Source organism: Prionailurus viverrinus, chromosome E2 (assembly GCF_022837055.1).
Source record: "Prionailurus viverrinus isolate Anna chromosome E2, UM_Priviv_1.0, whole genome shotgun sequence".
NCBI lineage: Eukaryota > Metazoa > Chordata > Mammalia > Carnivora > Felidae > Prionailurus > Prionailurus viverrinus.
Genome location: NC_062575.1, coordinates 14949762 through 14964893, shown reverse-complemented (window position 1 = coordinate 14964893; position 15132 = coordinate 14949762). Strand labels below are relative to the sequence as shown.

Below are 15132 nucleotides of genomic sequence, written 5' to 3'. Positions count from 1 at the left end.
CTCTCATTGTGGAGCCTGAAGCAGGACTCGAATTTAAGATGACCTGAGCTGAAACCAAGAGTCAGATGCTTAACTGACGGAGCCCAGGTGCCCCTGTAATTTATAATTTCTTACTGACACTTACAAATTATTAGCCCTGACTTTTACCCAGATAATGTATCCTGTTTAAAATATTTTCAATATATGCTCCTTGGCATTCTTAAATTTGTTGGTTGACAAAATCTGTATGTTTCTATTACTCATATATTTACATGCAAAAGCTTGACATTTGTCCTTATAATGCCTAGAATAGCATGTCTGCCATTACCTTATAACCAAAGAAATGGCCTGGGTTATCCATCTAAAGCAGGGTTTCTCAAACTTGACACTATCAGCATTTGGGACCTGATAGTTTTTTGTTGGTGCTATCCTATGCACGGTAGGATGTTTAGCTTACTCAGTGACTTCTGCCCACTAGATACTATTTGCAACACTCTTACCTGCCCCCACTCATGAAAATCAAAATAGTCTCCACCCATCTAGAGAGATCCCAAGGTATGTTTTTGTAAAAATAAGGAGCCAGTCCTCTTCTTTGGATGCATGTCAGTCTGTGCCCTGTTCCCTCCCATGCCACTTTGTACTGTCAACTACGTGTCATGACAGTTCTCAATTCCAGACTTACCCTGCTGTCTGAAATCTTGCCCTGAGAAGACAGCTTTACCAGCTCCTTATTTGACAGCAATCCACCCAAGTGGAGAAGACACTGGGAGATCTTCTTTTAGTAATGGACTTGTAATTCTGCAGACACACCAAAAGTGATTCAGGCAAAGAAATGGTCGAAGTTACTTGAGTCAAGGTTGGTTTGTTCTAGTCATTGCAGAATATTAGCCTTTTGTTTGTGATAGCTGTCCTTTTAATAAACGCTAACAGCCAGTAACATTTTGTGTGCTTTCCTATGCTAGGTACTCCACATTAACTCAATCCTCCCAGCAGCCTTTGAAGTAGATGCTGTTACCTTGTTTCAGTCAGGAAGTTGAAGAACAGGGAGGTTTGGTAGCTTGCCCAAAGATACAGCTAATAAGTGGAAGAGCAGAGATTCAAACGGGGGCAGTTTGACTTCAGAGCTCATGCTCTAACCATTACACGGTTTTGCCCTCCTTTCTCCACTGCTTTTTTTTCTTTTTAAGCTTTATTGTATGATTGACATACAATTGAATCACTTTGTTGATTTCTACAAAAGGTCTTGCTGGGATTTGGATGGGATTGCTTTGAATATATAGATCAATTGGGGAGAAATGACAACAATATTGAGTTTTTCAGTCGACGAATACGGTGTTTCTCTCTCTATTTATTGTTTTCATTTGTCATTATTTTGTAGTTCTCAGCAGGTGTATCTTAGACATGTTTTGTTAGATTTATACCTAAATATTTCATGATTTTTTTGTGTGGCGTTGTAAATGGTACTATTTTTGAAAATTTATTAAAATTGTATTGTAGCAAATTTTATTATCAGAAATTTCAGTTTCCCGCTTGGCATGCGAGAGGTGGTGGGATCGATGCCCACGTTCTCCACCAAAAAAAAAAAAAAAGAAAAAAGAAATTTCAGTTTCCAACAATTGGTTTTTTTCTTTTTTGTACCTTGACTTTGATTCTGTGACCTTGCTAAACTCACTTGTTCATTCTAGGAGATTGTGTAGATTCTTTGGGATTTTCTCTGTGGGCAGTTTTGTCCTCTTGCAAATAGTAGCAGTTTTATTTCTTCCTTTTCAATCTATTCCCTTTCTTTCTTTTTCTGGCCTTCTTGCACTTGTTAGGACTCCCAGTATGGTGTTGAATAGTAGTGGTAAGAGCAGACATACCTGCTTTGTGCTCAATCTTGGAAGGAAGGCATTCTTTCCATCACTGTTCGGTATGTTTTCAGCTGTAGGGAAGTAATCCACATCAAATCCTCTCTCATTGTAGACACTGCGACAAAACATTGAGTTTAGCTGTACGTTTTTGGGTAGCCAAGGCAAAAATGACTTCGTGCATGAAATTGAAGTCCCACTAGAACTTCAGTCCTAGGCTTTTTAGAGAGCTGGGAGGGAAGTTGATATTTTCCCCCCTACTTTAAAGTCAGGAATAACAGCAAATGTGCCATGATCACACACTATAACCCGGGTCCCCTGATCTTGCAGTGCTGTTAAAGACAGGTAACAAGGGAGTTAGAGGGAGAGCTGGGTATTCAGGTCATGAGGTGACCAGGGGAGAAGGTGGCTCCCAGTGGAATCTGAGGAGTGGCTGAAGCTTTAAGATAATTATGTTTGATGATGAGTATACATTTTCTTGTAGGTGGTACAATAGGCCTGCACCGATTAGCTATTTATTAACCCTGAAGACTCACCAAGAGACTAGACAACTGGGAGTGGAAATTACTGACTATTTAAGCAAAAAGAAGATTTCAGGATGGCTAGCTTTTCCTCATACAAAGGTCTTAAGGACATTGGATTAGAGTCTTGGTCAGGGAAATTCATATGCAAAATTCTAGTAAATTTCTCTCTAAATATCAAGAGACCAGAGTAGTATGCACTCAGACTTATAAAATGTGAGTGACTATGCGGGCAATAGGCAACACTGTTTAACTGCTGATTCTTCCCCAGGAGTCACCTGTGACAGTACTTGTTCACCTGGCATTCACCTGCTAGAATAGTCTTGATAGAATTACTAAATGATTTGAAAAAAAACCAAAACTTGTATAAAAATCAATAAAATATTATGGAGAAACAGGCACCTAAGTTCAAGCCTTGCTAGAAGGCATCTTCTAGCCACAGTATGTGGTTTGTCCAAAGCACTTCAAAATACAACTAAAATCACACTGCTTCTCTGTGATGGCCATTTACCAGAGATAATTGAAACATTTCTCCTCACTGGGGTATTCTTTGTTGTTGTTGAGAGTTTGTGCAGTTTAAAAGTATAGCAGCCCCCTCCCCCATGCAAAAAAATCCAGCTCTTCCCAAGTGTTGCCACTGAACATATAGGTTTCCATTATTGTAAACAATAATAAAATTATCAACAATAAAGACTTTTTTTTTTTAGAGTATACATTTGTTGGGCTTTTATTTATTTATTTTTATAATTTACATCCAAATTAGTTAGCATATAGTGCAACAGTGATTTCAGGAGGGGATTCCTTAGTGCCCCTTACCTATTTAGCCCACCCCGCCTCCCACAACCCATCCAGTAACCCTCAGTTTGTTCTCCATGATTCTCTTCTGTTTTGTCCGCCTCACTGTTTTTATATTATTTTGTTTCCCTTCCCTTATGTTCATCTGTTTTGTCTCTTAAAGTCCTCAGATGAGTGAAGTCATACGATTTTTGTCTTTCTCTGACTGACTAATTTCACTTAGCATAATATCCTCCAGTTCCATCCACGTCATTGCAAATGGCAAGATTTCATTCTTTTTGATTGCCGAGTAATACTCCATTGTATATATATACCACATCTTCTTTATCCATTCGTCCATCGATGGACATTTGGGCTCTTTCCATACTTTGGCTACTGTGGATAGTGCTGCTATAAAAATTGGGGTGCATGTGTCCCTTCGAAACAGCATTCCTGTATCCTGTGGATAAATGCCTAGTAGTGCAATTGCTGGGTGATAGGGTAGTTCTATTTTTAGTTTTTTGAGGTATCTCCATACTGTTTTCCAGAGTGGCTGCACCAGCTTGCATTCCCAATATAGACTTTTTTTTGTTTTATGTCCAGATTTAATGGATATTTACATGATGTAAATGCCCAAAATAGGTAAGTCTTTCTGCAGAGTCAGAAAGTAGATGAGTGGTTGTCTAGGAATGGAGGAAGACCTCACACTGGGGATGTGTTAATCTTATGTTGCTAGCATAACAAATTACCATGAATGTTGGCTTAAGACAACACACATTTATTCTATTTATTAATTTATCTTACAGTTCTAGAAGTCAGAAGTCCAAAATGGGTTTCATGGGGCTAAATTCCAAGTGTTGGCTAAGGAGAGACTTTGTTTTCTTTGTTTTAGTGTTCATTTTTAGAGAGAAAAAGGGAGAGGGGAAGAGACAGAACCGCAAGCAGGCTCTGCACTGTCAATGTGGAGCCCACACAGAGCCCGATGTGGGGCTTGAACTCACAAACTGTGAGATTGTGACCTGAGCTGAAACTAAGAGCCAGATGCTTAGCCAACTGAGCCACCCAGGCACCCCAGAAGAAACTTTATTTTCTTGACTTTTGCAGTTTCTAGAGATCACCTAGTTTTCTTGATTCATGGCTCTTTTCCTCCAGCTTCAAAGCCAATAATGATAAGACTAGTTTCTCATTCTCTGTCCCCTCTGTGGTTCTCTCTTCCAGTGACCTCTCCCACTTTTAAGGACTCATCACATTGGGCCCATCTGGATAATCCAGGATAATCTTATCTTACTTATTTATTAATGCTTATTTATGTTGAGAGAGAGAGAGAGAGCGCGCGAGTGTGCGCGCGCGCACATGTGGGGGAGGGGGAGGAGCAGAGAGAGATGGAGAGAGAGAAAATCCTAAGCAGTCTCCATGCTGTCAGCCTAGAGCCTGATGTGGGGTTTGAACTCACGAACCATGAGATCATGACCTGAGGGAAAACCAAGAGTTGGCCATTTAACCCACTGAGCTACCCAGGTGTCATGGGATAATCTTATTTTAAATCAGCTGATAAGTAATCTTAATTCCATCTGCAACCTAATGCTTCTTTGTCACATAACCTAACATACCAGGCCACCCAGGTGCCCCTGAGGGGAACATTATTCTGCCTATCACAAGGAAAATGGAAAATGAATGCTAATGCTGATGGTTATGGAGTTTGTTTTTGGGAATGATGAAAATGTTCTAAAATTGATTGTGGCGATGGTTGCACAATTCTGTGAATATACCAAAAACCATTGAGTGTGCTTTGTGCTTTCGATGGATGAATTAGTATGGGATGTGAATTACATTTTAATAAAGCCAAGTGTGTATGTGTATTCAGTATTTCTAAAACCGAATTCTATAGTCTTCTTGCAGCTCCTCTTCCTGAATTCCTGAATTAACTAAATCTCAGTTAATGACACCTTCCTCTATCAGGTCAAGCAAACTTTATGGCTATTATCGATTGCTCACTCTCCCTCATATCTTATTCAATCTTTTAAAAAATCTCCACTGTTTTCACTTCCTAAACAGTTCTGAAGTAGTATCCCTTCTTCACAGTCTTGGTCTTTCTTAATGTGACTGGATCTTTACCCCTAAGGAGGACAGGTGTTTTTTTTTTAGTTTGGTTTTTTTTGGCTTTACTACTTCTTTGACAGTGAGATGACATTTGTGGACCACTCTGAAACTAGTTATATTAAAATACAGTTAAACGGCTTAAAAAATAAACCTGTGATACAGTAATTAATATACGTGTCTCTACCACTGTGATGAAATCAAATGACAAGATCTAAAGGTGAGCCCTAATAACAACGACGGTAATTTCGAATTAAAGAAGAGAATAGCTCGTATTTTGAGATATCTGCATCAGCTGTGAGGTGATTTGAAAGTATCTGTGATTTCTGTTGGTGACAAAGGCACGGTCCTGCTGATGGTACTGGGGTTTGTTGCCAACACATAATTGAAGGAAATGCTACATTTCGGTTAGAGATCAGGGAAAACCCCAGTCAGCTGCCTCTCCTTTACCGGGTCTCCGAGGACCGCGGTCCCAGCCGCGCCCGCCCGCCCGGCCTGGGGTGTGAAGCCAGAGAACCACTGAGCGGCGCGCTCTGGCTTCCTAGAGAGGAAGCACGTGAGGCGCGGGCCCCGCGGCCCCGCAGTGACGCGCTTCCGGTCACGCCGCACATTGCGCCTTTTCTGAGGTGAGTGGTGGGTTGGTTCGCCCGGTCGTCTCCGCTAGCGGCGCGCCCGTCACCGCCGGAGGAGGCTGCCGCCTTGGTCCCTGAAGCCGTGGAGGAGGCCAGTGGAGGCCGCTCGCGGGCCAGCGCCGCCCTCGCTCGGGTGCCGTCGCTCGCCCCGGCCCGTGGCGCCCGCTCTGGGACAAGGAGGCGGCGGTTGGAAAAGAGACGCCCCGTGCGCCAGACGCAGCGGTAGAGCCCTGCTCATTGGGCCAGCCACTCCTGACCTAGCAGCCGAAGGCCAGCTGGTGCTCGGGGTTCCCGGGATGCAGTTGTAGGGGCCAGCGTGGGCTCCGCCTTCAGGGAGCTTTCCGTTTAATGGGAGTCACGTAGTCATTAAATCTGACCAGTTCGCTCTACCTGTTTGTAACCCACCGGCTGCGGCCGGTTGCCTTTCGGTCGAAGACTAACGCCCTGCATGGCGTCCTCTTATGCGACTTGTATCCGCTCGTTTTGCAGCACATTCTCCTCGGCTCTGCTACGGCCTTCCTGGCCATTCACCTCCAGAACATGGTTTTTTGTTTTTTGTTTTTTGTTTTTTAACCTAGTTAATTCCTATCCCTAAATGTACCCATCTAGGATAGATTCCCCGGGCAGTAATCACAATTATCTTATTTATGAGATTCTTTGATTAATGTGTGCCTTTCCTTCAGACTGAGCTCCATGACAAAATGGGTTACACCCTTTTCCCCTGTCTCCACTATATCTCACACTTGGCCTGGAATGAATGAAGTCTACCATAAATGTTGAGTGAAGAAAGCACAAATAAATGCAAGAGTATAATCTCAATCTGGGAGACGTGGTATACAGGAAAGTGAACAAAGTATGAGTGGAGTGTTTAACATGGGGAGCTGACTTGGTTTGTAGAGGATGTGAAGGATGACCTGGCATTACCTGCGGGAAGGGTCAGGCTGCTGGAGAGTATCCTAGGCAGAGAGTATCCGTTAAAAAGATCCTAAGGTTGGAGCAGAGTAGTTCATACAGAGACAACAGCAGGTATAAAGATCCCGAGTTAGCATCGTAGAGGGAACGGAAAGAAGGCCAGAATGGCTAAATCAAGAAGGGTGGCATAATGTAAGGCCAGCAGGAAATTACAGCATGCAATGAAGTTAGGGAACATGCTGGTTTTGGGGCAGAATATGACCGCTTAGCAAGAATACAGTGTCTGTAGGGGGTACAACTAAAATAATAACCCATTTTGGCATGTTGAGGTGGCCTTTCAGGGTCCTTTGCTAATGAGTTTTGGTAATCACTGGGTCCCAGAATGGAGTGATGAGCAAAAAGATGCCTGCCCCAAGGTCCAAGAAAAGGAAGACTTCCCCTTTGATTCTTTTTCTGAATTTTCTCGGTGACTCTATCCTTCTATATTAACTTCAGAATCACTTTATCAGGTTTTAAAAGAAATCCTGTTGGGATTATGATTGGAAGTGATTTAATGTAGTTACTGAACATGGCCTTTGGAATTCTGACAGATCTGGTTTGGAATCCAAATTCATTCATCCACTACCTTGTGACCTTGGTAGAGAGAATTATTCTCTTAGCCTTGTTTTCTCATTTGGGGAGAAGAAAATTCAGAGGATTATAGTGAAGACTGAATGAAGGGGTGTGTATTTTACATCCCAAAACTTATTTTTTTAACTTGTTATGTTTCTCAGTAAAAGTTTATTTTTAAAAAATAAAGGTCTGGGTTTCCTTTTCCTCTTGTTAGGTTTTGCTTTAGTTTGTTTGCTTACTTGTTTGTTTCTTTGGGGTTTTTTGTTTGTTTGTTTGTTTGTTTGTTTTTTGCTTGTGTGTACTCCTATTCCCCCTGTACTGATGTCTTATGCAGGACAGGCAGCATTGCTCTGGTGCCTGAGGGCAAGTTACTTACTCTTTCAAAATCTGTTTCCTCAGCATTCAAACTTCATTGTATAGTGTGGATTGAAAGAAGAAATATATGCCACTTACCCAGTGGGCATTCAGTAAATGATGGTTGGTATTATTACTGGCAAGCAGGTTTGTGGTTTAAAGGAGAGCCTTTGACTGGGCCAAGCTCACTCATGGTTCTCTTTGTTTCTTCCCTCAGCCTCTGCCCTTCACTGAGAGGGAGCCCAGGTGATGGCAGCCATGCCCCTGAACTCCTGGCACCAGGTGAGCTATGACTCCCTCAGGGCAACCTTCGAGAGATCTAATCTGAAGGAAATGGGTTATGAGAGGGACAATTCTGGCAAGACTCTTAGAACCAAATCAGCGGGAAAGTACCTCTTGAGTCTTTCTAGTAGGACTGAATGTTGGGGAGAAAGTTGATGGTAAGGGGCTGAGCAGCCAGGAGTCCTACAAGCGTTGGCTGGAGAAAGTGTCCAGGGAATCAGAAGTACAGCCTCCTGTACTCCAAGAATCTCTGCTGAACTGATTCAGTAGGGACCACAAAGGAGGGATCTGTGAGAATGAGGGACTTGGGCTGATGGTAGAAGTATCCACTGTTAGTAGGAGTGATCGAGATCAATGAAGTTGCAAGATTCTTAGGAGGTGGGAGAAGAGGACTGGTAGGAGGAAGATAAGAAGAGGGGGTCTATAGTATTTGTCCTTCTAAAGAAAGAAGTTTGGGCTTTACAATCAAGGAAAATATATCCTCCTTAAGGTCAGTGCTGCTGACTAAGGTGAGGCAGCAGCAGACTATGATACGGAAAATCTGCACTAGGTCAAATCTGCATTAGGGCAGGTCACCTGAATTTAGGGATCCCATCGGGCCTCAGTGGTCTTGAGCCAATCAGTTAAACTCTTTGTGTCTTAACAGACTTCATCTGTAAAGTGAACATTAAATACCTTACATTTGTGGGACTAGGAAATTGATTTCTTGAGTTGTGGTTCACTTTTGGACTGGTAAGTTGCTGTGTTGCTTTACCATTTCCTCATCCTGGGATTTACTTATCCAGTGACTTAGCATCCATGAAGCATATCCCAAGTCCCAGTCTTGGATTTCTGACATCTGGCAGGTCCCTCTCCCTGACTTTAATCCAAACAGTATCTTCCATATAGTTTCCACCCTCTTCTGATCTTCTGTAAGTACTGGTGAGTCACTGGTACCACCATATCACTGTCCTGACCACTCAGTTTCCGGATTGCTGAGCAGTTGTTGACCCTATTCTCCCTTGATACCACTTCTAGAGAGGCACCAAGTCCAGCTCCTTCTGCCTGCTATCTCTTCCACTTGTCCTGTATTTTGTATTTCCATCTTTCAGGGTTTGTCATTCCTTCTCTGGAATTTTGTCAGCAGAGCATTCCACTTAGTTTCTCTGTGTACAGTCTTGTGCCTCCTTCTCACTGTCTGCCTGTCACCTGATGCAGTTCATTTTCCTGAGCTTGGACTTTATCCTCTCGTCCTGGGTTCTTAAATTTTAGTGTGCTCCAGACTTACCTGGAGGGCTCATTGAAGCAAAAATGCTCTCCAGTGGGGCCTATCAGTTTGCTTTCCAAAAAGTTCTCACTTGATGCTGCTGCTGATCTGGGGATCACACTTTGAGAACCACTGTTATGGTTAGTGGTGACTCATTAAGTCATTGAGTTGACTGGGTCAGGTTATCATTAAAAAAATTTTTTTTTAAGTTCATTTATTTTTGAGAGAGAGCGAGCGCAAATTGGGGGAGGAACAGAGAGAGAGGGAGAGAAAGAATCCCAAGTAGGCTCCGCACTGTCCAAACAGCCCAATGCATGGCTCAAACTCACGAACCGGGAGATCATGACCTGATCCTAAATTAAGAGTTGGACGCTTAACTGACTGAGCCACTCAGGCACCCCAGGGTGTCATTTAAAACAGTTTTTTTTTAATGTTTATTTTTGAGAGAGAGTGAGAGAGAGACAGAGTGCAAGCTGGGGAGGGGCAGAGAGAGAGAGAAACACAGAATCTGGAGCAGGCTCCAGGCTCTGAGCTGTCAGCACAGAGCCTGACTCAGGACTCGAACTCATGAACTGTGAGATCATGACCTGAGCCATTTTAAATTGATGATTTTATGTGCTGGCAGAGGATGGATTCAGTGCAGGACAGCCTGGAATTGGAGCTGTTTAAGTGTCCCCCAGCTATTGAACTAGTGTACTGATTGTGTGATGGTGAAGAAGAGTTGGACTGTAGAAATATTTCGGCGGTGAAACTGGCAGGATCTGATTACCAACTGCGTGCCAGAAATGAGCAGTGATTGGGGGCGAGTTAGTCTAGGGTGAAATCTCAAGTTTCCAGTGGAGTCTGGGCTGAGATTGGTACCATTAACTGAGGTAGGGAAACAAAATTGTTGCTCACTGTGCCAATTAGTTTATATGATTTAGAAAAGGAGCCAGTTTCGGTTTGAAGATAAATTTGGTGTAGTTGGTGGGTCAGACATATTAGGTCACCAGGGAGTCTGAGGCAGTGCTGGGACTAGTGGAAGGTGGGGATCCACAGAATCAGTTGAGGCATAAGAAGGTGGGAGGATATTCTTTGCATGTTTAGGTAACCAGTTTGATACCAAAGTCTGAGGAGTATAGAGAGGATCTAAACCAGATGCTAGAACTTTTTGGGAAGATAGAGCCTCAGGGCCATCAGAGAAGGGAAACTGGGGCTGTTGAAAAATCATGAGACTTGGTTGGTAGAAGCTATTATAGATTGTCTTGGAGGTATAAAGAAAAGCAGCTAAAAGAGCTGCCCAGAAGCAATTTGATTCCAGAAGTATATTCTCCCAGGAAGACACATCAGGAAGTCTGTCAGAATAGACTGCTCCAGGCGGCACTAAGCTTTCTCTGCTGGACATTCTTGAGCACAGGCAGGATAGTTCTTCAAGCACAGATGGGGCTTAGATGAGAATGGCTCATCAGAGCAAACCATGAAATTATTCTTGTTAATGTAGGCTTGAGGTTTGGGGCAGAATGAACACATCTGGGAACACATGGATTAGCTGGGCACTGAGGCAGTGAAGGGGAAAACAGGTCCTGACATGCCACCTGTGAGTGGGTGTCTAGACCAATTGAAGCTAATGTCCATTTGTAGGTATAACAATAAAAGATTAAAAGTAGTTACAAAACCAAAGAAACTGCTTTAGGAAGCTCAATTGATGGGAAGCTTTCTAAGGTTTTTGAAATGTTACTGTGTTTTATAATAGTACAATTTATGTCCTAATGGAAGCTCTTCTGTTAGAGAAGTTTTAGGTTTTTGGTTGTAGAAAGTCATTCAATGGTCTAACATCCAGTTCTTTCACTTTTTCTCATTAGTCATCCCTAATAGGACCCCTCCCTCATACTGTACCCAGGCTGAGTCAGAGAATTGGCTCTGGGGCAGCAGGAACTTCTTGTTGTAGGAGTTGGTGACCTTTGAGGACGTGGCTATCTACTTCACTGGGACAGAATGGACTGGTCTTTCTCCTGGACAGAAGGCCCTGTACAGAAGTGTGATGCTGGAGAATTATGGGAACTTGACATCCCTGGGTAAGGTTGCTTTCCTCCTGGGACTCAGGTGTATGCTTTCCTGTTTCCTTCCTTGTTTTCTCCTAATAGGCTGGGTGTGCAGTGTGGAAAGGGAGTGGTTGTCTCTGGTATCCTCCAGTGTGTGGCTCCAGGGCTGAGACTGAATGACCCACTTCAAAGGTTGGTGGATAGGGAGAGATCTTGGATCAGTTTGGTCCCAATGTATGGAATTGCTGTCCCCTGGTAAGAGTACATCCCATCCTCCCAGGGGCTCTGTGCAGTAAGGAATACTTAATTTCCATTGCCAGAGTTAAATTCTTAGTTCGTCTAGGGAAGGGTGTGACCCCTTCCCTGTGTTTACATATATGTCTTGTAGGATCTCAGTAACTTACCTACTCTTGAGTAGGAAGGGTCATAAATGCTCAGTTTCTTCTTTATCAGAATCTTGGCTTTCCCCAATTCTGAGCCCTCTTCTGCAGATCTTACTCTTATGGAGGCTCTTAGGGTTTTCCTTATATTGACACAGCAGACATATGTCTGAAAGGTACCACTTTCTCCCCTTTTCAGGATATCAAGTTCCCAGACCTGCCCTGATCTCGCTTCTGGAGGCAGGGAATTTGCCATGGGGCCTGGAGGCACAGGATAACCTATCTGCAGAGAGGACCAAAGACATCTGTGAAGGTAAGCGAGGCAGGTTGAGAACAGGCACCTATAGAGCTTGAGAGAGCAGTGTATTTTAAAATGAACCATGCTGGGAAGGATTTAAATAAAATGGATTATTTCTCCTAATAGGTAATAATATGAAACTTTTCCCATTAATTTTAACTCTTATCAAGATAACAAATTCCTCTTAATCATTTCATGCAATTTTTGAATCCATTACTCTTTTCTGAGTTTCAGCATTTCCTGTTTTAGTAGTCCTCCTTCTTTGGACAGGATGGATTTGTTCAAGGGCAGTTTTCAGCACTTGCCATGTGCCAAGCTTTGTTTTAAGAAGTTCTGGATGATACATGCTATGGAGACAGATATAAAGAGCTGGGGGGAAAATGTGTTAAGTACTGGTGTTGGTATGTAGTAGTGGGCTGTGGGAGCACAGCAGAAGGAGAACTTGGAGGAATTCCCATGTAGAAGCTCGGGTAAGCTTCTTCAGTGGCAGGCTGTATGTGCCAAATTTGACTTCTTACAGTGGATCCCATGTGGAAAAAAAGAAGGTGGATTATCTGGCTTGAGAAAAGCAATCGAGGATCCAGTAAATCATTGTGAAGAATTTTGCAGTTTAACATGCAGGACAATCACCGGGGGAGCATATTTAATCTAATTTTATTTATTTATTTTTAATGTTTGTTTATTTTTGAGAGAGAGAGAGAGAGAGAGACAGAGTACAAGCAGGGAGAGGCAGAGAGAGAGGGAGACACAGAATCTGAAGCAGGCTTCAGGCTCTGAGCTGTCAAGATAGAGCCTGACGCGGTGCTTGTATGCACAAACTGTGAGATCATGACCAGAGCCGAAGTCGGATGCTTAACCGACTGGGCCACCCAGGTGCCCCAGTGGGGAGCATATTTTAAAATGGGTATTTCTGGAATATTTGTCTATCCTAGTAAGCAGTGGAAGAGCCTGAGGTTTAGACCTCAAACCTAAGAGAGACTTCCTAGAATTTGGGGCTGGCAGTTTACAGTATACCCTCACCCCCTTTACTCAGCCAGCAATGGAGATGAATATAGTGGGGTGTCTTACCCATCGAACTTTGTGTGAAAAATCTAGATTGCAGAGTTTGTGGTGGACCTGAGGGCTCTATCCTAAAGAACTTAGGGCATGGGAATAGGAAATGACAGAGCAGGTAAAACCAATCATGCAGCAGGAGCAGTGACCCCTGTCACAGTGACTTTGCCTCTAGTGACACAGGCCCATATTTGGTTGCATTTGCAAAGTATTAACATAGTATGTGCTTTGGATTGGTCTGAAAGAAATTGAAGGAATAAAATCTTATTAAACTATTACTATATGTCAAGAGTTAACTTTTGAGTGAGTGAATTGGATAGGGGATAGTGGCACTGCAAAAATGGAAAAGGAAGGGTGCCTGCATGGCTCAGTGGGTTAAGTGTCCCAGTTCTTGATCTCAGTTCAGGTCTTGATTTCAGGGTCATGAGTTTGAGCCCTGTGTTGGGTGCCGTGCTGGGCATGAAACCTACTTAAAAAGTTAAAAAAAAAAAAAAATGAAAGAGGAAAGAGTATGTGTGGAGCTACAATCGACCAGATCTTATCAAAACTTGGTCATCAAAGAGGAGAGTTGACTCAGATAACACTGGGAAGTCATGACATAAAAGGAGCTTTTTAATTCGTGTGAATTCAGATGTGAGCGTAGAGTCTGAGGTTCCTTTAGAATATGTATAAGTGGATGGCCAGAGCAGGCCATGGAGAAGGCAAGTGTAGAGTCTGAGATAAAGGTCAGGTCTACAGATGTAGATGCAAGTGTACTCTACCAGAGTTTTAATTGAAATGACACCCAGAGAGAACAAAGGGCTGAATCTTAAATGTTAAGGGTTATTTAATTTTGTTGAGAGAGAGGGAAGAGAAAATAGGCAGAGGAGGGTCCCTATGAGGGAACATGGAACTGAAGCCAGAGGTAGGAGTTTCAGGATAGGTATTTTGCACAGAGGGAGGGAGTAGGAGATGAAAAAATTGAGGCAGCACTTTAGATAAGTTTATTTTGGTAAGTTTAGAAACGGAATATAAGTATATCAAATGTTTGTCAAACTTTTATTATGAGCTTAATGGGGTATTACATTTTACATCAAAACCCTCACTATGTACTCTGAGACTGGAGTATCAAGAAACAACATTTACCTTGGCATTGCAATGTACGTGAATACTGTTCTATGTTAGGCTAGTGTATTTCATTTAAAAAATTGTTTTCATTTAAAAAATGAATTTCATTTAAAAAATTGACACGATGTCATTTTCTCAACTAATGAGTAGGCAGTTTGATTAAACACTACTATAAGAAAAGCTGGATGTGAAGGGAAGATTGTTCAGGTCAAGTGGATTTGAGGATCTGCAGAAGGAGGTTGGTGATGAAAAGGAGGGATGATATAGCTGGTAGAGTAGTGTAGCAGGGGAAGGGGAAGACATGGCATTGGGGTGACTGGGAAGTGTGACTTGAGAGGGCAGTGGATGGCTTGGGACTAGTGGGTGTGGAAATGGAAGGGAAAGACATTGAGGCCACTGCATCTGGGCAGTTGTGTTCTTTCAGCAGGAAGGTGGGGGTAATGGCTAGAGACCTAGGAATGTGGTTGCTTAGAAGAACTGCTATGGGCAACTTGATCCAGATGAATTGCAGAGTATGAGGTAGCAGGAAAATAGAGTGTTTTGGTCATTGATTGCTCAGTCCTGGTTTTATAGCAAGAAGGAGGCAGGGTATGAGAGTAGACCACCAGATCTCCGTTGTCATGATCACCCTTTCCCAGACTACTGGTTTTCCCATTTGCTTCAGTCTCTGACATCTCCTCTCCCACTGCTTTCCTCCTAAGGGTTCTTACTTGTTTAACTCACACTCAAAGGATGAACTTGATTAATGAGCAGATGAGTCCCAGATAACCCAGATTAATGTTAAAATTAGTCTAACATTTTATATAAAATAGATTGACTTGAACTTAGGTAAAATGGCATCCAGTCTTTTGGAACACAAATGCCATTTTATAGGTGGCTGTTTCTCTTCCTTTTGCTAATATGAGAAGGACTGCTCTGCAGTCTTGATGTATCTAAGTAAACTGAATTCTTCACTTTCCATATAAAATCTCTGCATTTTTGAGATTCAGACTTTTGTGAGAGTCTGATGACAAGACA

General features: G+C 42.7%; 1 protein-coding gene and 1 long non-coding RNA gene across 3 annotated transcripts in view; one reads left to right on the top strand and one right to left on the bottom strand.

The window, feature by feature from the left end:
* Positions 1-16: 16 nt before the first annotated feature.
* LOC125152645 (uncharacterized) overlaps positions 17-15132 on the bottom strand; it is a 29785-nt gene continuing 14669 nt past the window's right edge. The window contains exon 3 of the long non-coding RNA XR_007147255.1: positions 17-1944. This is a non-coding gene — a long non-coding RNA (uncharacterized LOC125152645). The remainder of the gene's footprint in view (positions 1945-15132) is intronic.
* The window catches only part of ZNF23 (zinc finger protein 23), a 40487-nt gene continuing 31215 nt past the window's right edge, over positions 5861-15132 (top strand). The window contains exons 1-4 of one of the 2 annotated variants that reach the window (XM_047834759.1): positions 5861-7851; positions 7946-8010; positions 11184-11310; positions 11857-11970. In XM_047834759.1, coding sequence (XP_047690715.1) covers positions 7978-8010; positions 11184-11310; positions 11857-11970 — 274 coding nt within the window. In that variant the 5' untranslated portion in view covers positions 5861-7851; positions 7946-7977. Of the gene's footprint in view, positions 7852-7945; positions 8011-11183; positions 11311-11855; positions 11971-15132 lie in introns of those variants that run through there. The other variant, XM_047834750.1, reaches the window with a different exon arrangement.